Source organism: Pelophylax lessonae (genome assembly GCF_965119305.1).
Source record: "Pelophylax lessonae genome assembly, chromosome: 1".
In the NCBI taxonomy this organism is placed as follows: Eukaryota; Metazoa; Chordata; class Amphibia; order Anura; family Ranidae; genus Pelophylax; species Pelophylax lessonae.
Window position 1 is genome coordinate 601,961,690 of NC_138768.1, and position 22,801 is coordinate 601,984,490.

A 22,801-nucleotide genomic window follows, 5' to 3' on the forward strand; every position below is an offset into this window, starting at 1 on the left:
CATTAAATCTATAGACTAATCATTTCTTTGTCAGTTGGCAAAGGTTCAAAATCAGCAGAGGATCAAATACTTTTTTCCCTTCACTAACTACATATATACATACACACTTTACCCTTTTTATTATCCTGCAGTAGTGTGCTATATTTTAATGACAGATCTGCAATTTTAAATATACAAAAGGAGATTGTTCTTGGTTTTGCAAATTTTGTATAATAAAAAGGCATAGTTCGTATTTTTTTTTATATCCGTGAGTGCAATTCCCCATTTTTTGGTCTTTTGAGGTAAGTGTCAGCTTTGCCTGCCAGACTACAGAACTCCATCTGCCTCCCCATCCCTCCTCACATGCATACATTGGTTTCTTTACAAGCAAAGCAATGTTACTGACTTAAGTCCAAAAAGCATGACTGCACACTGTATGTTTGGAAAAGGGCTGCCAAGTAAATTATTTCTGGAGGCGTGCATTTGAAAGTAGGAACTGAACATCCAGCACCTGTCCCTGCCGGAATTTTACAAGCTTGGCGATAATGTCCCAAAATAAAAAAAAAAAAAAAAAAAAGAAGAAATTTCTTGATATGGGAACATGTAACAAAAATAAAATAAATAAAATAATGAGCCGGGGAGCATGCCTGGACATAGGAGTGAATAAAGATAAACAAGCTTTTACAGTAGCTTACATTAAAATCTTCACGGATTTCCAAAGGCTTCTTTTTTCTACTATCACACAGAAGATCTGTGACAGTTTCATTATAGATTTCCATATACGACACGCGTAGTAAGAATTCCCTGCTTGGTATCTAAAAGGGTAGATGCAAAACAAACGAGAATATATTGTGCAAAGTTTTTTTCCTCATAGGGTGTTCATATTACCAAAATAAAATTTGCGTACATTGTAAATTAATCACATTCTAGTCATCTGTAACACCAGATTAGGTTAACCCTCCTCTTGTGTTAGGGTCAAAACTGACCCGTTTTCAGGTTTTGAATGTCTATAAGTATCACATAAATTTGTTTATTGCATCAAGATTTTTTTACTTTGTCAGGAACCTCTATTTAAACAATGTAATAGAAAAATAATCCTTTTCACTAAATTATAAAATACTGTGGTGAAAATTAAGACGTTTATGGTGTTAGGGTCAATTCTGACCCAGTTATAATATAGGATTTTAGGACACTAATAAGTGCCAAAACTGAAATCATAAACACTCTCTCTGCTTAGTAACACTGACAGCCAATCACCTATCAACCCCGTGAGCTGTAGTTAGGGAGGGGCCTATCTCTTTGCCTGCTTGTCTGCTTCTCTAAATAAAGTGAAGAAACATAGGACCCAATACATTTCAGAGTTGCTGACTTTATTTTACCCATTTTTTTTAATTTGAAAATGAGAGGTATGCTATCAAAAGAAAGGTCTAAGGGGTCACACCAAAAATATTAAAACCAATCTTTTCAAGGATAAAGAAGCCTAACAAGGTAACCAAGAGGTAAGAAACAAATTGGATGATAAATAATTGTTCAGAGGGTATTTTATGGCTGATTTAAGACACGGGTCAAAACCGACCCGTTAACATCATGGATAGTAACAGAAAGCCAACATAAGAGGCAGGAATAGATTACCATTACTACAGTATATTACAGATAAATGCCAGGTTTATTGGGGGGGGGGCTGGGACGAACCTCCCAATAACTTGACCCTCACGACTGGCTGTCACGGTGGTCACATGATTGGGAGCTTGTCCCACTTTCTCCTGCTCATAACTAGAGACTAACAAAGTGAGTGCCCTCTCCACACAGAAATCTCAGTAGACATGGTCGTATATGTGGCATATGGGCGTTAAAGCCCATGCTTTTCGGTTGCACGTATGTAGTATGCAGGTGGTAAAAAAAAAAAAAAAAAAAATACTAACCCAGGACAATAAAAGATAGATGGTAAATAAATAACCACTCATGCCGGAAATAGTATTGGGGTTATGAAGAAATTATATTAATTCCAGCATTTTGTCTAAACATTTCAATCTTTTCTTTTATGACACAATTAGTAAGAGTGTGAGAAATGCGATATGGGATGGCTATGCAAAGGATTCATAACAAGTTTGTTTGAATAAATCCCATTTACAAATCTTTTGCCACATACATACCTCTTTAATGATTCTAAAGACCTCCTTAACTGCTTGAGGTATAATTCCCAGACAATCAGGAGTCCCCATCATTGTGTAGGTTTTGCCTGAAGAGGTCTGCCCATAAGCAAATATGGTGCCTGCGATAGAATAAACATAAGTATACAGGACCTGAGCATTCACAAAATCAACTGCAAAGTTGGACTTTTAGGTATTCCATAAGGGGAAAAAAAAAAAAAGGAGAGAAACCCCGCACAAAAGAATTACCATTGTATCCCTGTAGAGCTGACTGGATAATTGGAACTGCTACTTCTTGATAAACTTGAGCTGTTGTTTCAAATGAATTAAAGACACGATCTACAAAAAAAAAAAAAATTACAGAATGCTTTCATTTTTATATCACTGCAAGTTAGTATATTTACTGTACATTAAAGTCAGCTATACTGACTAACGTACAGTAAATATGCACCCTTAACAACTAAATACATGTGAGTTACACTATATTGTCAAAAGAATTAGGACGCCTGCCTTTACACGCACATGAACTTTAATGTCATCCCAGTCTTAGTATATAGGGTTCAATATTGAGTTGGCCCACCCTTTGCAGCTACAACAGCTTCAACTCTTCTGGGAAGGCTGTCCACAAGGTTTAGGAGTGTGTCTATGGGAATGTTTGACCATTCTTCCAGAAACGCATTTGTGAGGTTAGGCACTGATGTTGGATGAGAAGGCCTGGACCGCAGTCTCCTCTCTAATTCATCCCAAAGGTGTTCTATCGGGTTGAGGTCAGGACTCTGTGCAGGCCAGTCAAGTTCCTCCAAGTCTTTAAGGGCCATGCTTTGTGCACTGGTCCAAATCATTTGATGGAGGGGGAATCATGGTGTGGGGTTGTTTTGCAGGGGTTGGGCTTGGTCCCTTAGTTCCAGTGAAAGGAACTCTTAAGGCGTCCGCATACCAAGACATTTTGGACAATTTCATGCTCCCAACTTTGTGGGAACAGTTTGGAGATGGCCCCTTCCTGTTCCAACGTGACTGCCCACCAGTACAGAAAAAATAAATTCTACATTTTTAAGATTTGTGTTGGGCCGCATTTATAGCTGTTGTGGGCCGCAGGTTGGACGCTCCTGGTATAAAAAGTAAACATAAATGCATATTCAGTAAACCTATCTGATCACCTGAGACCCAAGCTACATCAAGTTAGGAAAAACATTTTATCCAAAACAATTGAAAAACATTCCCAAAACTTACCAAAATGAAAAGATCTTGTGCCATCGATCTGAGATACAGTAGAGTTTTCAGCTTTCCAATGCAAGTTCACTTGATCCCCCTGTTCTCTAGAATTTAGAAAGAAATTGTATTTTTACAATGTCTGCTTGTCTGAAGGACACGGTCGATATCATGTTCTCTGTTGCTAGGCTATTTTATTATACATGTCTCTGTTGCTACAAAGTTTCTTATAGAACGGATACAAAAACGTTGTTGTTGAAATTACTGAAACCTAGCCAGGGCAAACTTAGTAAATTTAAAATCGCAAATTAAAAAGTATGGGCCCTTAAAGTGGATCTAAACCCTCACATATACCCAGTGAAATGAACAGCCTCAGAAGATAGACAGAGATGAAACAAATCTCCCTATAAATTGTACATGAATATCTGCTGTCTTCAGCTTTATATAGTCTTTAAAAAGTGCACATTGTGTTAGAGATTTTCTCTTCCTGTTCAGCACTGGGAGTGTAGTGAAGCCTTACACTGTGTGACAGCTGATTGGAGGAAAGGCACACACCTCCATTCCACATAGGCAGAGGAAGGAAGAGCTGTGCTGTAACAAGACCAGCTGTCTGCTAATCTATTTATAGCAACCCCAATGACAAAAAATGTAGCCTGGTTTTATCTCAGAGGATGGAGAACTTGTCAGAAGTTATAATGCTGATAACAGAAGAACAGAGCAGGAGAAAGCCACAGGGCTTTGGAGAGAGACAAGAAAACACTGCAGATATATGTGCTTAGGTCAAATTTCACGAATCAGGTTTACATCCACCTAAAAGACTCACTGCCCATTCAGGGAAAAGGTATACTTTTTTTCCTCAATTAAAATTTTATTGAATGAACAATTGAAAATTTATGCCAGCAGTACAGTCTCCAGCTCAGTTAAAATACAACACATGGATTTAAAACCATAAAAATATTACATCCACAGAAACATAATAAATCATAACCATTAACAGATAGACGCTTGCATGAATATGCCCATAACCCCACTCCCCATTACCCAAGGGTAAACTCTAAAATCAATTTGTAATTACCCTCTACTAACTGACCAGCCAGTCCTGAAAGACATTGGCAATGGTGGCAGTGACCTCCTTCCAATATCTATGCAGATTTGGGCAGCGCCACATAAGGTGAATCAAGTCTCCCCGGTCTCCATTACATCTGGAGCATGTAGGGGATTCCCTTCTTCCCATGCGGAATAACCTCACTGGGGTGTAGTGCACCCGTAGGAGTAAATATAGCTGTAACAGACGCTGTGCCACATTCAGGGAGCACTGCATGACTGCCAGGAGAGCCTCCTCCCACTGTTCCTCCTCCAAAGAACCTACATACCCTTCCTATTTGGATACCACACTCATGGCGTGCTCCTTTAGAAAATTGTTTAATAGCATTGAGTAACACTGGGAGATAAAACCTCTGTATAAATCAACCTCGTACATGTAATTGAATATCGAAGTGGGTGATTGTACCCACAAATCGGGCACACCTTGCGTTTTCACCACATGGTATAGCGGCATGTAAAAGAAGAACATTGAGGCAGGGAGTTTATACCCCTCTTGTATTTTCCGGAAGGAGCACAGCCTACCATTAGTGAAAATATGGTGTAGGTGAGTGATCCCATAGGGGGACCATTTCGCACCACCATCCATTCTACCCAACTCCGAGTAGTACTCATTGTTCCAGATGGGACCAAATCTAGTAAAACCCATTAACTGTGCAACTGCCTAACCTTATTCCAAGTTTATTGCATTAAGGCATAAGTGGGGTATAGTTTGTTGAATTTGCAAAACTTTAAGGTCTCTGAAATTGTTCCAACTTCACCCTTGGGTTTTAGGTTAACCACAGGAGAGATCTAAATATAGTGTTAATGATACAAAACATTTTCAGTGGGATATCCATCGGGACCTGTGAAGTATGTATAACAGTTTTAAAGTTTTGCCGATATTTTAACGCTATCCCGAAATTTGGCAAACAGGGGGGTCAGATTTAGGGTTATATAGTCAAAAGGTCGAGGTGTGACCTGAATACTGAGATACTTAATTTGAGAGGAAATGGGTATGTTAGCTGTAACCTGTGATGTAACCTCCAGGCCCCCATCCAGGGGCATCAGGGAGGACTTTGACCAGTTTATGTGCAAACCCGAGTACGTGCCAAACTCCTAGATTACCGACATTGTTTCTTAACCACTTCTGGACCAGAAGGATTTGCCCCCTTAATGACCAGGCCCTATTTTGGAATTCGGCACTGTGCGATTTTTATTTTTTGCGCTATAAACAAAAAAAGAAGAGCGACAATTAAAAAAATATATATTTTTCACATTCTGCTATATGACAGTCTCAAAAAAAAAAAAAAAAAAATTGTAAAAAAATCAAAATTTAACATTTTAGGCCAATTTGTTTTCTGCTACATATTTTATAGGGAAATAAATATAAATCGCAATAAGCGTATTTTGATTGGTTTGCGCAAAAGTTATTGCGTCTACTAATTACGGGGAAGATTTAGGTCATTTTTAATGTTTTTTTTTACTAGTAATGGCGGCGATTTGCAATTCTTGCAGACTGCAACATTGCGGTGGACAGATGGGACTCCTAACTGACATTTGACACTTTTGGGGGTACCAGTGACATTACTACAGTAATCAGTGCTATAAATATGCACGGTTACTGTAATTATGACACTGGCAGGGAAGGGGTTAACAGTATAGGTGATCAAGGGGTTAAATGTGACCCTAGGGGAGTGATTCTAACTGTATGGGGGTTGGACTTGTGAAATGATCACAGAGACATGCGATCCTATATAGCAGGATCACATGAGCTCTGTGATCATTGCAGGGAGAAGGACGGTCGGCTGTGTTTACAACTGCCGACCGTCCTCTCAGCGGGGAGAGATCAGGGCTGTCAGGTGGCAATCGGAGCCGCCTGACACCCACGTCGGCTTCGCGCGCCCCCCTAGCGGCCTTCAGGAGAGCGATGTAGACCTACGTCGCATTGCCTGTCCGTGCCACCTTGCCGCAGTAAAAAGGCGGCGGGTGGTCTGAAACTGGTTAAAAAGAGAGGTTGTAGTATGATACTACAACCTCTCTTTAACCAGTTTCGTATCACCCAACATGAGCATAGCATCTCTGTATAACATTTTTTCTTGTACCTGTCCATATTTAAACCAGCAAATCTTCGCATTGGATCTAATGAGCGCAGCCATAGGCTCAATAGCCAGCGCAAACAAGAGCGGTGACAGGGGGCAATCCAGTGGGGATCGAAGCTGGCCAACATCCTGCCCACTTCCCTAATGGCCACCTTTGGAGTATAATAAAGTAAGTGCATCCATGAGATAAACCCCAAAGCCAAAATTTACGCATTACTGACCACAAGTACTTCCATTCAATGCTGTCAAAGGCCTTATGAGCATCAAGAGACAGCAATGCTCTGTCACCCACATTATGCCCTGGAGATGATAAATTTAGGAATAGTCTGAGTAGGTTAATTGATATAGATTTTTGTGGCATAAAGCCCCCCTGATCATCATGTATGATAGACGCAATAACCTTGTACAGTCGCAGGGCCAATGCCTTTACGAGTATCCTAATGCCGCTCTGTAAAAGCGAAATGGGCCTGTAGGACCCTGGATCCAGCGGATCCTTTCCGAGGTTTCGGCAACAGGATAATATTAGCCCTGGTCATACTCTCAGGAAGGCAACCACTGGCCCTGGCTTCATTAAACACCTGTACCAATTTAGGTAAGATCTCATCCCCAAAAGGTCTTGTACACCTTTATTGGCAACCCATCCTGTCCAGGGGCCTTCGAGTTAGGGAACAGACAAGTCGGCCCCCTCAACTCCACCAACGTCAGTGGTGCATCTAACATGTCTCGGATCAATGAAGAAAGCAATGGCAAAAAGGGACAGCATCCACATATCGAACCAGTTGGTCCTCTGAGTGAGATTGTTTAGAGAGGCAAGGGTGGAATAATAATTGACCAGTTCAGTCATGATCAGATCTTGAGTGGTAACTGTCGTCACGATCTTTAAAAGCACTAATACCCGGGGAAGACCGGTGGGGTGAGCAAGCTTAGTTAGTAGGCGACCCGTCTGCTCCCCTTCCTCGTAGAATGCCAACCTGTTAATGAAGCGCTTTCTCTCAGCAGCTGAAGTGGTTATGTGGCATAATGCCTCCTGAGCCGCCAGCCACCCCTCCCTATTTGATTCTATTGGATCATCAATGAATTTGGTTTCAAGGTCTTTCACCAGTCTTTCCACCCCTTCCCCTTGAGCCACTGTTGCCCTTTTAATGGCCTGGATTTCCGATATGAAATAGCCCTGCAAGAAGGCCTTCAAGGTATCCCAAACAGCCCCCATACACGGGTGATCAGCATGAACCCGCCAGAACTCAAATACCTTATACCCGTGCGCTCTGGCTTCGGGGAGGCAATATTTGATAAATGCTGTGTATAAGATAGAGCCCTTCACCTCGTATAAAAGACTTTATTAACACTGATAAATGCCATGTACATGATAGAGCCCTTCACCTCCCATACAAGACTTTATTAACATTGATAAATGCCATGTACATGATAGAGCCCTTCACCTCCCATACAAGACTTTATTAACACTGATAAATGCCATGTACATGATAGAGCCCTTCACCTCCCATACAAGACTTTATTAACACTGATAAATGCCATGTACATGATAGAGCCCTTCACCTCGCATACAAGACTTTATTAACACTGATAAATGCTGTGTATAAGAGAGAGCCCTTCACCTCTTATACAAGACTTTATTAACACTGATAAATGCCATGTACATGATAGAGCCCTTCACCTCCCATTAGAGCTGCACGATTCTGGCCAAAATGAGAATCACGATTTTTTTGCTTGGAATAAAGATCACGATTCTCTCACGATTCTCTGTGTAACATCTTTTACATTATAAAAACAATTGGGATAACTTTATGGTTTTGTTTTATTTTATTTTTTTTATTCATTAAAGTGTATTAATTGCGTTTGAAAGACTGCTGCGCAAATACAGCGTGACATAAAAATTTACAACAATCACCATTTTATTCTGCAGGGTCTCTGCTAAAAAAAAAAAAATATATAAAATGTTTGGGGGTTCTAACTACTTTTCTAGGAAAAATAAACGGATTTAACTTGCAAGCAACAAGTGTAGGAAAAAGGTTTAGTCTTTAACCACTTCAATACTGGGCACTTAAACCCCCTTCCTTCCCAGACCAATTTTCAGCTTTTAGCGCTGTTGCATTTTGAATGACAATTGCACGGTCATGCAACACTGTACCTAAACCAAATTTATGTCATTTTTCCCCCACAAATAGAGCTTTCTTTTGGTGGTATTTGATCACCGCCAGGTTTTTTCTTTTTTGGTGCACAAATAAAAAAAAGACCGAAAAGTTTGAAAAAAAAAAAAAAGAAGTTTTTTTGTTTAGGTTATAAAATTTTGTAAATAGATACGTTTTTTCCTGCACTGATGAGCACTGACAGGCACTGATGAGGAGACACTGATATGTGGCACTGATAGATAGCACTGGTGGGCACTAATGGGCACTGGTGGGCGGCACTGATAGATGGCAATAATGGGCACTGGTGGGCGGCACTGATAGATGGCATTGGTGGGCAGCACTGATAGGGGGGGCAACACTGGCAGGCTCTCTGAGCCCTGTTTGCCATCCCTGGTGGTCATGGGTGGGCATCCCTGGTGGCTCTAGTGGCACCCCCTCCCCCCCAGGGCTGCACTGGTAATCAATCATCCGATTACCAGCAGAGACCCCCCCTGTGATCAGTGAGTAATTAGAAATACTCACTGATCACCCCGGCTGCAGAATCAATCCTCTCCTCTTCTACTCACTGACCGGATCTGTCAGGAGGAGAAGAGATCAAAGCCGTTACAACAGCTGTATTGACATTACATGACGGCTGTGATTGGACACAGCCATCATGTGATCAGGAGGGCCAATCACAGGGCCCTCCTGCCGAGTCTTGTTGCTCTGTGTCCTAGGGACACAGGCACATCGAGATCGCGCCGCTGCGCGTGCCCGCGGCGGCGTGATCTCTCTCCTTCTGAAGGACGTTCCGGAACGTCCGATCAGAAGGACGAGACTCCCACCTGGCCGTATATGTACAATGGCCCGGGTGGGAGGTGGTTAAGAGGTTAAACTTCCTTCCTCCGGCAGAGGGAAAGAAAAGATACAATGTAATCATTTGTGTTTACAGTTCAGTGGGAGACTAATGCTGATAGGCTTTTGCGGGAGGCTCTTTTTTTTTTTTTTTTTGACAGCTGCTCCCTCATAGCAATGTAAAGAATCGAGCAAGTGTCATGTTAAGATCGTCAGGGGGAGTGAATCGCGATATCGATTCTGTTACGATTAATCGTGCAGCTCTACCTCCCATACAAGATTTTAATAACACTGATAAAATGCCATGTACATGATAGAGCCCTTCACCTCGCATACAAGACTTTATTAACACTGATAAATGCCATGTACATGATAGAGCCCTTCACCTCGCATACAAGACTTTATTAACACTGATAAATGCCATGTACATGATAGAGCCCTTCACCTCGCATACAAGACTTTTATTAACACTAGGGATGCACCGAAATGAAAATTCTGGGCCAAAACCGAAAATGCAGGATGCCCTTGGCCGAAAACCGAAAATGACTTTTTCCCCCCCAAATAATTTTAAAATAGATAAAAAAGAGGGGCATACACCAAAAACAGGCAGCAACATACACCTGTCGCTGCCACCCTGTCACAGTATATGTACTGTGATGGGTTGGCAAGAGGTTAATTTAATTACCAATGGTATTTGTATTATGCAGCATGAGGGGGTTAATGTATTGCCACTGCTGGTCACTGATGCATCAGTGACCAACCAGTGGCAGTTAATTAACCCCTTTGTGCTGCATTAGTGCAACCAGTATCAGTGTTAATTAACACTGGTTGCACTAATGCAGCACAAATGGGTTTATTAACTGCCACTGGTTGGTCACTAATGCATCAGTGACCAGTAGTGACAATACATTAACCCCCTCATGCTGCATAATACTAATACCATTGGTAAGCTCGCCTCAGCTTCCCTCTCGGCAGTACACCCTCCCACCCTGCCTCAGCGTCCCTCCCCATCCCAAGGATGCAAAATCTCCTACTCACTCTGCTCTTCCGGTGTCCTTCCAGTTTCAAAAGACGTGCCTCTGGCCGGCGGCCCGCCTCCCTGTGATGTCACTACTACTACGATCTGTGCATGAATGAACTGACACACCGGGCAGAAGAGCGGCCGCTAATAGCTATAACTATGTGAGCGCTTCACTTCCCTGTCAGAGGAGATACCCGCATGACAGGGAAGTGAAGCGTTCACATAGTTATAGCTATTAGCGGCCACTCGCCCGCCCTCTCTGCCAGTTCATTCATACACATAGTCCCGCTAACAGGGAAGTGAAGTGCTCATAGTTATAGCTATTAGCGGCCGCTCGCCCGCCCTCCCGGTCTGTCAGTTCATTCATACACATAGTCCCTCTAACAGGGAAGTGAAGTGCTCACATAGTTATAGCTATTAGCGGCCGCTCGCCCGCCCTCCCGGTGTCAGGTCAGTTCATTCATACACATCGTAGTAGTAGGGACATCATTGAGAGGCGGGCGGGCGGCCGGCCAGAGGCGGGACTTTTCAAACCTGCGCTGCGCCCTCCTCCTTCCTCACGGCGGCCATTCATTTCGGCATTTTTAACCCATTTTCGGCCGAAAATTTCGGTGCATCCCTAATTAACACTGATGAATGCCATGTACATTATAGAGCCCTTAACCTCGCATACAAGACTTTATTAACACTGATAAATGCTGTGTATAAGATAGAGCCCTTCACCTCTCATAAACAAGACTTTTATTACCCTCTTAGCACCGCTCCCAGCGCTTTAAGAAGCAGGGAGGCGTGGAACAACTTAAGATCACGTGACCGCCGTGATTGATGGTCACATGATCTGAAAACTCCCAATCATAACAAAAGATTGGGAACTTTTGGTTAGGGGACAGTAACTATGCTGGAAGCGCGTGAATGCTCTCAGCACAGGCGTATACAAAGCAATAAATGCAAATGTGCAGCCGCTCAGCGCTATGGACCAGGCGCCAAGAGGCCGCATATTTGCATACGGCCAGTGCCAAGGGGTTAACACTGATAAATGCTGTGTACATGATAGAGCCCTTCACCTCTCATACAAGACTTTAACATTGATGAATGCTGTGTACAAGATAGAGCCCTTCACCTTTCATACACAAGATTTAAGGCAATACTGCTAAATGCTGTGGATGAGAGGTGACAGGCTCTATCTGGCACACAACATTGATAAGTATTAATTAGGGATGCACCGATACCCTTTTTTAAAAAAAAAAAAAACGAGTACTGATATTTTCGGTCAAGTACTTGCCGATACCGAGAACCGATACTCTGCGGTGTGATTTGCATCCATACAAAATGAATGGGCGCAAGTCGCACTGCAAAGAATTGCATGCAATTTGAAAAGGAATGTGGTGCGATTCCTGTCCGAATTGCATGCGGTTTCCTGTACTGGTCCCGTGTTGTCATTGTAATTTTGGGCCCGAGTACACACAAGACGATGTCGGAAACCTCCCTGCATGATGGGTTTGGGCTCCTCCTGTCTCTCCCCTGGCTTTTATTTCTCGCATCTCCAGAGGCTCCAACCATACACTGGACCCCCATCCCACTGTACCAGATTGCTGCGGCCTCCCCACTTTCAGACACCAAAAAGCCACTTGGAAATCCCTGTGGATAATCTCTGCTCTCCTTGCAGTGACAATATGGGCAAGATGCCTTCTGATTGGTCAGCGCCATCCATGTGACAGTGCTGACCAATAGGAATCCCTACAGTTTGTACTGTCAGGCAGGGGGGAAGAGAAAGCCACTGGAGATATGGATAACAAAGCCATGGAAGAGGCAGGAGGAGCCCAAGCCGCAAATGTCTACAGTTGGATCTAGAACTGGAGGGTCCCGTCATGCAGGGGGGTTTCCTGCACCTCTCCTGCGTGAACTCAGGCTCAATTTCACTATATGACATGCCTGCGTTCACATAGCAGTGCAGGAAACCTCATGCGATTCAGACAGAAGTCACACCACATGCAATTCTTTGCAGTGCGATTTGCACCCATTCATTTTGTATGGACGCAAATCGCAGCGCAAAGTATCAGTTATGGGAGCACTTGTGTAAATACTCGGTATCGATGCTTCCTTAGTATTAACCACATCCCGCCTGCCCTATAGCAGAATGACGGCGGGAATGTGGCTGCATTATCCTGACCGGACGTCATATGACGGGGGGCGCGCAGATCAGTGATGCGGGGTGTCACACTGACTCCCTGCGTCTCCGATCTTGGTAAAGAGCCTACTGACGTAGGCTCTTTACCATGTGACCAGCCGTGTCCAATCACGGCTGGTCACATAGTAAACAGGAAGAGCCGTTGATGGGCTTTCCTCAGTACGTGCCTGACCGGTGTAACGTGAGAATTACCTACCCCATGAGAAAAAACTTCCCTCGGCACTTCCGGCCCGGAACAGCTGAGCAGCGCAGCAGTGCGCATGCTCACAGCCGCGGATACCTATAGGAACAACTGAGGAGCTGACTAGGGCGCATGCGCACTAGTATGAAGAGATCACGGTGTACCGTGAAAAAAAGCTACTGACGCGGCGGATACATAAAACAGCTGTGCTGTAATATGGGTTATCTGCGCTCCTGTCCCGGTCACTTTCCTGCTCTCGGCAAGTAAATATAAAAGCGGCTCCGTCATTTATGTTTTCATACACCCGCCGCCGCCGCTTTAATATTTACTTGCCGAGAGCAGGGAAGTGACAGGGACAGGAGCGCAGATGACTTGTATTGCAGCACAGCTGTTTTAATGTAACCGCTGCATTACATACAGTGCCGTGCACCGGAAGTGACGAGGGTAGGTTTTTCTCACGGGTAGGTAATTCTCACGGAACACCGGCACAAGTAAAGGAGCGCCGATCGGCGGCTCCTCTGACAGGGGGGGGGGGGGGGGGTCGGCACTGGTAATCAGATCATTGATTACCAGTGCAGACCCCCATTGCCCTCCCCATCAGTGCTGCCCGCCAGTGCCCTCCCAATCAGTGCTGCCCACCAGTGCCCATCATCCCTATCAGTGCCGCCTGTCAGTGCCCAACAGTGCTGCCCGTCAGTGCCCAACAGTGCTGCATATCAGTGCTACCTATCAGTGCCACCCATCAGTGCACGAAAAAACTTATTTACAAAATTGTATAACAAACAAAAAAAAACTTTTTTTTTTTTTTCAAACTTTTCGGTCTTTTTTTTATTTGTTTAGCAAAAAAGAAAAAACCTTGCGGTGATCAAATACCACCAAAAGAAAGCTATATTTGTGGGGGGGAAGATGACATAAATTTGGTGTAGGTACAGTGTTGCATGACGGCGCAATTGTCATTCAAAATGCAACAGCGCTAAAAGCTGAAAATTGGCCTGGGCAGGAAGGGGGGGAAAGTGCCCGGTATTGAAGTGGTTAATAAAAGTCTAGTGTATGAGAGGTGAAGGGCTCTCTCTCCTGTACACTCACCAGTCTCCTAGCTTCAGCTTTAACAGCAGCAAGCAGCTCATTGACTGAAAATAACACAGCCCTCTTCTACTAGTGTACTGTCATTACCTCTGTATAATGGGGCGAACCCTCACACACACTTTCACCGCGTCCTCCTCAGCCGCCATGTCCCTTGTCCCTTGTCCCTCCTCAGTGTCAGCTGCTAGCGGCTGCCTAGAGACTCAATTTGAATTTCCCTCGTCCCAGTGTCTGACTCTGAATGGTCCCCTTGCACGTGACGTCGGCGCGCTCTCCCTGACTGCCGGAAGAAACCATCTGCCCGCTAAAGTAAGGCTGGGGCTGGCGTGTCGGGGAAATAAAGTGACCGGTCCGGTAGGTAGTCACTTGCGGAAAAAGAAAAAGTAACATTTAAATCTCTAAAGCAACTTTTTTTTTCTACAGAGAAAACTATTGACGTTGCTATGTGGTTCAAAAATGGTATCTCCTAATATGGAATGTAAGGAACGTTGAGAGGGTCAAAAGGGTGTGAGCGCTGATCGTGTGTTATGTTATGTATGTATAGCTGTAGCGACACCTTTCGCATTGTAGAGTGAATTGCATGTTATTTTTTTAGTTCTTTAAGATTTCCATCCATGTCCTCTTCTTGGAGGAAAACATATTTTTTATAATGTTCTTAAAACCAAACATAAAAAGTGTATAATGTTGCAGCTTACCATTACTTAGATGCAAAGTCTGCATTTGATTTTTTTCAGGGTTTTTTCCCCTTTCTACACCTGGTGATCCTGCTAGTAACACACTTGCTGTACTAAGGTGACAACGCTCAATAACTATACTGTACAGAGGAGCAAAGTTGTCACCCTAGAGAAGGACTACAGAACACCTCCCCCCAGTGCTTTAAGTGGCCCAAAAGAGGTGCCGGTACTCTATTATAGCCTATAAATTTTGTCGGCCCCACCCCACATCTGGGTCCCCACAGAGCACCCCCCCCCCCTGGCCTGGGCTGGGACTCCGGAGCAGGGGGACTCACTGGTGGTGACTGGTCTGGCTCTGGAGTGGGAAATATTCTTGGGGGGGGGGGACAATTGAGGGCGCAGATGTCCTAAATGAGCATACTGGTACGCTAAGGCGCACGGAGAGGTGGCGATATGCTCAAGAGCCATATTTGGAAGTGGCGGTACTGAGTACCAGTGCATACCGGCCCACTTAAAGCATTGCCTCCCCCTCTATATAACATGAGGGTATAGCTCCCAACTGTCCCTGATTTGGATCAACCTGTCCCTAATTTGAAATCCCTGTCCTGATTTCGAGGGGCTGTCACTGATTAAGATCAAAGTCCCTCTGTCTCTCTTTCCTCCTCATTTGTCCCTCATTTTGGTCTAATCTATATAGTTGTATATAAAATGCACTTTTTATCATTCAAATGTGTTTCCCAGTGCTAAACCTTTCCTCCAAATTCTAAATTGCTGCAATCGTAAATTTCAAAAGCCAATATAAAGGAATAGTAGTTGTTAAAAATAAATAAATAAATAAAAAATAAAATAAAAAGCACTTGTGGGTTTAACTATTTTTTTTTTTTTATATAATTCTCCTTTAAGGGGGTGTGGCAGGGCGGTGTCCTGTGCCTACATACTTTTGCTAATAGGTGTCCCTAGTTCCCATCTCAAAAATTTGGGAGGTATGCATGCGAGAGATTATCTCTAGTTTATAAAAACGAACTGGGCGGGGCTGATAACATACTTCCCAACTTCCTAAGATGAGAATGAGGCACACCTTAGTAAAAGGACACACCCCTACAATGCACCAAGTTACATGGGTCATAAGGACCTGATATGCAAAAATTGATTGGTTAACCACTAGCTGACCGCCCTATAGGAGTTTTACTACTACAGGACAGTAGATTTGCGCTGGATCACATATCCTGCACTTTCACCTGCAGGGGGCGCGTGCACACCACCAGTGGGCCGCTTCTGCTGTAATCATAGCAGAAGCCGATCTGCGGGTGCTGGGCACTTCATGTCCTTTGGCACACAAAACGGGGATCTGCCTATGTAAACAAGGCAGATCTCTGTTTTGACAGGGGGAAGGGATGGATTCTGTGTTCCTGCAAGTAGGGAATAAAATCCACCTCCTGAGTAAAAGCAGCACATACAGTACACAAAAACACTAGTTAGGCACACAGTTAACCCTTTGATCGCCCTAAATGTTTAACCCCTTTCCAGCAAGTGTCATTAGTACAGTGACAGTGTATATTTTTAGTAATGATCACTGTATTAGTGTCACTGGTTGTGAGTTAGTATCAGAATGTCTGCTGCAATATTGCAGTCCTGCTAAAGATCGCTGATTGCTGCCATTACTAGTATAAAAAAATTTCCAGTATATACCATAGTTTGTAGACGCTATAACGTTCGAGTAAACCAATCAATATATGCTTATTGGGATTTTTTGCTTTACCAAAAAATATGTAGCAGAATACCTTTTGGCCAAAATTGATGAAGAAATAAGATTTTTTTACATTTATCATTGGATATGTTTTATAGCAGAAAGTAAAAAATATATATATTTTTTTTTCTTCAAAATTGTAGATCTTTTTTATTTATAGCACAAAAAATAAAAAAAACACAGTGGTGATCAAATACCACCAACTGCTGTGTGAAAAAATATGACATAAATTTTATTTGGGTACAGCGTTACTGCAAGGCCATGCAACTGTCAGTTAAAATAACATAATATTATTAGTATTACAAAAAATGGCCAGGTCATGAAGGGGGATAAATCTTCTGGAGGTCAAGTGGTTAAAGCATCTGCATCATTGAATCTGAGCACCATAAATCAAAAACACTACTTAACTCATTTTTAATATTTAAAACAAACTCCTTCATCTTTTCATTTCTCTTCAACTCCCTCATCTCTTTGAAAAATACCCCCCTAGCATTTCAGGCCATGGCCAACTTGAGTAAGGGAAGATGCTTTAGGTAGCATTTACTTCCTGAAATCAATCTGCCCTTAGCTCAGGCATGTATGCAAGAGAGTGTGTTTAGCTGAAAAAAAAAACTCCTCCCTTCCTCCTTTCATGAAGACTCATTTTCCTGGGCCTGGAAACTGGGAAGTAACTGTAGAAATGTTAAAAAAAATTGAAAACAAGTAAATTATAATATACTTTCCTATCCATTTACTAATGCTAGTAGCATAAGGATTAAGAATAGTTAAAGTATAACTAAATGCAACACTTTTTTTTTTTTTTTTTTAGTTTTGAATAGAGTGGAGATGAATTAGAACACTTATTAGGTTTTTATTGCTGTCTGTGCCACGGTTAGGGAGATCTACCCATCATTTTGTCCTGTTTACTGCTAACTTTGAAAGTGAAAGTAAAAACTCCCAAATTTTGGGTTGTCCCCAGAAAAGTAACACTAGTTGGGGACAATAGTTCTTGTGACCTGGGGGGTCCCCAAGAGACTCCCTTAATTTGCAGTGATTTTTCTCTCACCTCCTGTTTTGGCTATGGGAGAAGAAGTGAAGGTAAATCTCCTCAATGGGACACAGATGGCAAATCCCTTATTTTATCCAAAATTAAGGTTTTAAAGTTTTTCCTTAATGTTGATTGAGAGGGTGAAGTTCTACTTTAGAGTAGTTCTAGCATTCTCTGCATTAAGGTTAAAAAAAAAAACTTCCACTGTGTGTGTTCCCCCTCTCTTAACACTTGTGGCCAACTGCAGGTCTTCTCTCCCCTCTTCTTGGCCTCACAGGCTTTGCTGAGAACAGCGGGAACCATTGGCTCCTACTGCTGTCAGTCAAATCCTTTGAACAGAGAGCTGGAGGCAGGGTTGAGCCTCACCATGTGTGTCTATGGACACAAACAGTGTGGATTTCGGGTAAGCCCACCCATCTGCCCACATAACAAGTGGGTTACTATGGGGGTAGGCACAGAAGAGCCAAGATCGACAGTGGGGGACCCCAGAAGAAGAGGTAAGGGGCAGCTCTGTGCAATACCATCGCACACAGCAGGTAAGTATACTCACTTTTTTATTTTAAGAAAAAAATTTTTTGACACTACTACCACTTTAACAGGCCAAAAGGGGGGAAAAAGAGAAGGTTCACTGTTAGGGATTACACATTTTTTTTGTGTTGCATGATATTGCTCAAATGTTTATCAAACCTATCTTTTAATTAAAAAATATATTCTAATTAATTCTAGTGAACACAAACACTATTAACCACTTAAGCCCCGGAGGATTTGGCTGCTAAAAGACCAGGGGGTATTTTGCGATTCGGCACTGCGTGACTTTAATGGACAATTGCACGGTCGTGCGACGCTGTACCTAAACGAATTTGACGTCCTTTTTTTCCCACAAACAGAGCTTTCTTTTGGTGGTATTTGATACACAAGCTGCCTGCCTTTCCCCCTCTCCCCCGACGATCGCAGAGTGAGCGGCGGACATCAGGTTCGCCGGTCACACGCGCGGGGGGGTCCGTGACCGCGCGGGAGAGCGCCGGCGCGCGCTCGCTCCCCAGAGCCTCACAGGCTAGTGACGTACCGATACGTCACTCTGCCTATGAGGGGCTGACCTTCGCAAGTACATATACTGGTTAAACTACTTCCCGCCCAATGATGTCATACGACGTTGTGGACTGTGAGTGGGGATATCTGAACGATGCCTGCAGCTACAGGCATCATTCAGATATCATTCTTTTCCGCCGGTGATTCCCTGCACCTTAAAAACAATCATAGCGGCTGTTCAGCCAGTTGTGGCCATTTACCATAGAGCTGACTGAAGACCAGATGGTCGCCGGTCATCTCTATGACCTTCAGAGACCGGGTGCAGCGTTATGACATCACTTTCGGTCTCTGCAGTTGTAAACACTGTTGTTGCCTCGGCTGAGAAGCCAAGATCATTTTTATTTATTTTTTTTATTTTAGGCTTTTCAGCCTAGAGGCGAGATGTGGGGACATATAGACCCCAGATCTCACTGTAAAGAAGACCTGTCATGCCCTATTGCTATTACAAGGGATGTCTACATTCCTTGTAATAGGAATAAATGTGATCAAAAGAAAAATGTAAAAGGAAAGTGTCAAAACATAAAAATGAAAGTAAAATAAACAATAAAAAAAATAAATTTAAAGGGCCCCTTTAAATTACGCATACATGTATCGCGCCTGCATATGTAAACAACATCTGTTTACTCAGTGTAACATCATCTTTCACATTATGGAACAAAATGGGGCTAACGTTAGTGTTTTTTTTTTTTTTAATGAATTAAATTATTTTTTTTAATGAATTAATAAAATAAATTTTTTAAAACCGTGGAAAAAAATTATGATTTTTACATGTAGGAGAGAAGTGTCAGAATTGGCCTGGCAAGTGGTTAATCTATGTCTAGTAGTTAGATACCAAATATGGCAAGCTTGAAAGCGAAGTGAAGTCCTCTGATTTTTTTTTTCAAGGCCCCCCTGGTGGATTATGCCATAATGTACTAGTATGCAGTACATTACGGCAGACTTACCTGTCATATGGTGTCCTCCCAGCACAGCGCTGGGCCTGATCATCGGGCCCCCAGCGCTTCCATCTTCACCTGGTCTTCCTTCTGGGTCCTGTATCTTCGGCCACTTGATAGACCATGCCATCATAACACCACTCCCGCACATGCGCACGGTAGTCACATCACCGTGGCACAGATCAGGGGCCGATCACGGATGTAATTGTTCACTGAGCTGTGCAATTGCTCCTCAGTAAACATGACAGGAGACAGGCAGAAGGATGCATTTATGGCAGAAGAGATCAGTAGGGTCTCTTTTGTCATAAATACCCTGCCTATCATTTGAAAAAGAAAACTTTATTTCCTTTTTAAAGTAGAAGAAAAGCCTAACCATAACTATTGTTAAACATGTCCCCCCCCCCCTCCTCCTACCTATCCTGCCTACGCTGTAAAAACCTATATAAAAAAGATCTGTGTATTTGTGTTAGAACGTTTATATATACAGTAGCCCTACAGAGCAGACAGTGCACAGTCCTCATAGGCTTTGCTGTTTCTTATAGAGGAGCTCCAGCCTGGGAAAAAAAATTAACAGATTCAATACATTCATAGATATTCAAAAATATATCTGCAAAATTAACATCCAAAGACATATTTTATCCAACCCCATTTCAACCACTATGGCTAAGGAGACCAGATGTAGGAAACATTCAGGATTATCAAACGCATCCATCTTTAACCTGGCATGTTGCCTCCATCTATCAATGTTTTCAGAGATCTTGTCCTTAATGATCTAGAGAAATTAACCATAAAGAACCCCCACCATCCATCATTTAATGCAGGTTTAAAAACAAAGATCTTGTCATTCGACCCAGTTGACAAGGGGAGGAAGGGGGGGGGGGTATTGTAATTTTAGACAAATGTGACTACCTTTAAGAGATGTCTACGATTCTTGGAGACCAAGAGACTTATGGACTTTTGAAAAACAATCCCACTGATTGGTATAAAAAAGAACTGATCACTCTTATGGATAAAGGTTTTAGAGCCAACATTTTAGATAAAAAAGAAAGAACTTTCTTGGTACCCACGGCCCCCGTATTCCAACTATGTAATACTTACTGAAGATACATAAAGATAGTGAGCACTCGCCAGGGCGTCACATAATTAGCGGAATTGATTCTGTTACAGCAAGGATCAGTAAATTTATAGATTTTTTTACCGGCAGCCAGCTGTTAGAAAGATGCCCTCGTAGCTTAAAGACACGAAAGAGACACTATACCACTCCTAAGTAATATTGAATGGGATGGTGAAGGTCTTTTAGCAACAGCATATGTTGCATCACTGTATACGTGTATAGCCCATGATCTAGGTTTTGAAGCACTTTTTATCTAGGGAATCTGACATACCTCCGATTCAAAAAAATCTCACCGTAGAGCTGCTCACTTTTGCTACCACCCATAATTATTTTTTGTTCAACTTTTTTTACATTCAACAGAAGGGTGTGGCCATGGGGGCTAAATTTGCCCCCAGTTTGGCCAATCTTTTCATGGCCAAATGTCAGGAGGATATCATCTATGGGGGTACACCCCCTGAGTTGGCCCTATGTGCGAGGTATATAGATGACAACCTCCTCCTTTGGAGGGTGGAGTCGTGAGTCCCTGGATCAATATATGAAGTTCTTGAATTCCAATGATTGGGGTATTGTCCTCTCCTATGAGGCAGTTTAAAAAAAGATTAATTTCTTGGATCGGTAGAGAACAATAGGCTTATTATGAGCACGTTTTTCAAAACAACAGATCGGAATTCATCATACACCCTGGCTCAAATCATTTATTAGACACTTATTGTATTTATTTATTTTTTTTTCTTAACCAAAGACACGTAGCAGGATACATTCTGGCGTAAATTTTATGAAGAAATTAGATTTTTTTTTTTTTAACAGAAAATAGAAAATATTGTTATTTTTCTGTCTTTTTTCATTTATATAATAAAAAGATAAAAAGCCCAGTCTTGATCAAATACCACCAATGAAAGCTCTATTAAAAAAATGTTGAAATTTTAACGCCCTGGTCATGAAGGGGTAAAACATTTCAGAGGTCAAGTGGTTAAGGAGAACCACACTGTGTTTTTATTTTTGTCACAGAGTTTCCCATTATGATCATAGTAGTTCTTAAATTATAACTAAAGGCACAGCTTTTTTTTTTAGTTTTGCATAGAGTGGAGAGGGATTAGACCCCTGTCAGTTTTTATTGCTGTCTGTACCCCAGTAAAGAGATTCCCCCTCTATATTTGTTCTGTATACCATTACCATTGAAAGTTCAAGTAAAAAAAAAATCCCAAATTTTGGGTTGTCCCCAGAAAAGTAATTGAAAGAGAAATCTTCCAATAAGGACAATAGTTCTGGTGGCCTCGTGGATTCCCTTAATTTGCAGGGATTTCCACTCACTTCCTTTTTGTCTATGGGACACAGATGTCAAAAAAAAAAAATTGACAGGGGTGATAAACCGTTTTGCCTATAGTTCTACTTTAATTGTGGATGAGGGTCTGGTATACCACACTTATGCTTTGCAGCAGAGTTACCCTTTAAAATCATAGCAGATATTAATTCTGAAAGAGGATTGGTGAAATAAATGGGAACCCCAATCGGCTTTCAATTTTTTTTTTTACAAAATTCTTTTTATTATTTTGCAAGAAAAAACAAGACAACAAATTTTCAGTCACGCAGGGCTCAGTACAGAAACAAAATCTTCAGACACAAAAACATTAACCCAGCCCCTCCACCCCCCTACCAGGCACCATCCCAAGACTTATTTTCTCATCGTCGAATGCTATGTGTCCCTCAGGAGTGAAGAACGTGCGTTTACATAGGAATATTACAACCAAAGACATTGAAAACAGCTCTTAATATATAGGTATAGGCAATCACAGCACGTCCCTTCAGGGGAGAGCATCCCAAGCTAATGCGGACCCAGGGGCAGTCAATTAGATTGGCATCAGGTAAAGATATTATACCACTAGGTGAGAAGGAAAGACTCCAGCATAATTCCCTCGGCAACCAGCACCCCACTCAAGCAAGCATATTCTAACTGTCACGTCCCTAAAGGTCTTGAGCAACTGTTGTAGGGATATCAAGCCAGATCTGACACTTTCTCAAATTTCTTGGGACAACCTCTGCTCAGGTACGTAGCTCTATAGAGCGGTAACATTTTATAAACCAAAACCTTCCAGTAGGAGAAGGTGTGGTAGGCTTTTTCCAAAATAAGATTAAAGCCTTACAGGCATAATATAGCAACAGATTCAGCAATGTAAGTTGAGCCCTAGTTGACACCAAACTCTCCACCAATCCAAGCAGGCAGACTGTCATCATCATGAG

The 22,801-nt window shown here is 42.5% G+C and overlaps 1 protein-coding gene across 1 annotated transcript in view; it reads right to left on the minus strand.

Annotated features, from left to right (window-relative positions):
* Positions 1–14,210, minus strand: part of CENPE (centromere protein E) — a 328,099-nt gene extending 313,889 nt beyond the window's left edge. The window contains exons 1-5 of the mRNA XM_082248665.1: positions 14,068–14,210; positions 3,360–3,445; positions 2,379–2,468; positions 2,133–2,251; positions 675–794 (exon numbers count right to left, since the gene is read on the minus strand). Coding sequence (XP_082104791.1) covers positions 675–794; positions 2,133–2,251; positions 2,379–2,468; positions 3,360–3,445; positions 14,068–14,126 — 474 coding nt within the window. The 5' untranslated portion in view covers positions 14,127–14,210. The remainder of the gene's footprint in view (positions 1–674; positions 795–2,132; positions 2,252–2,378; positions 2,469–3,359; positions 3,446–14,067) is intronic.
* Positions 14,211–22,801: the final 8,591 nt, after the last annotated feature.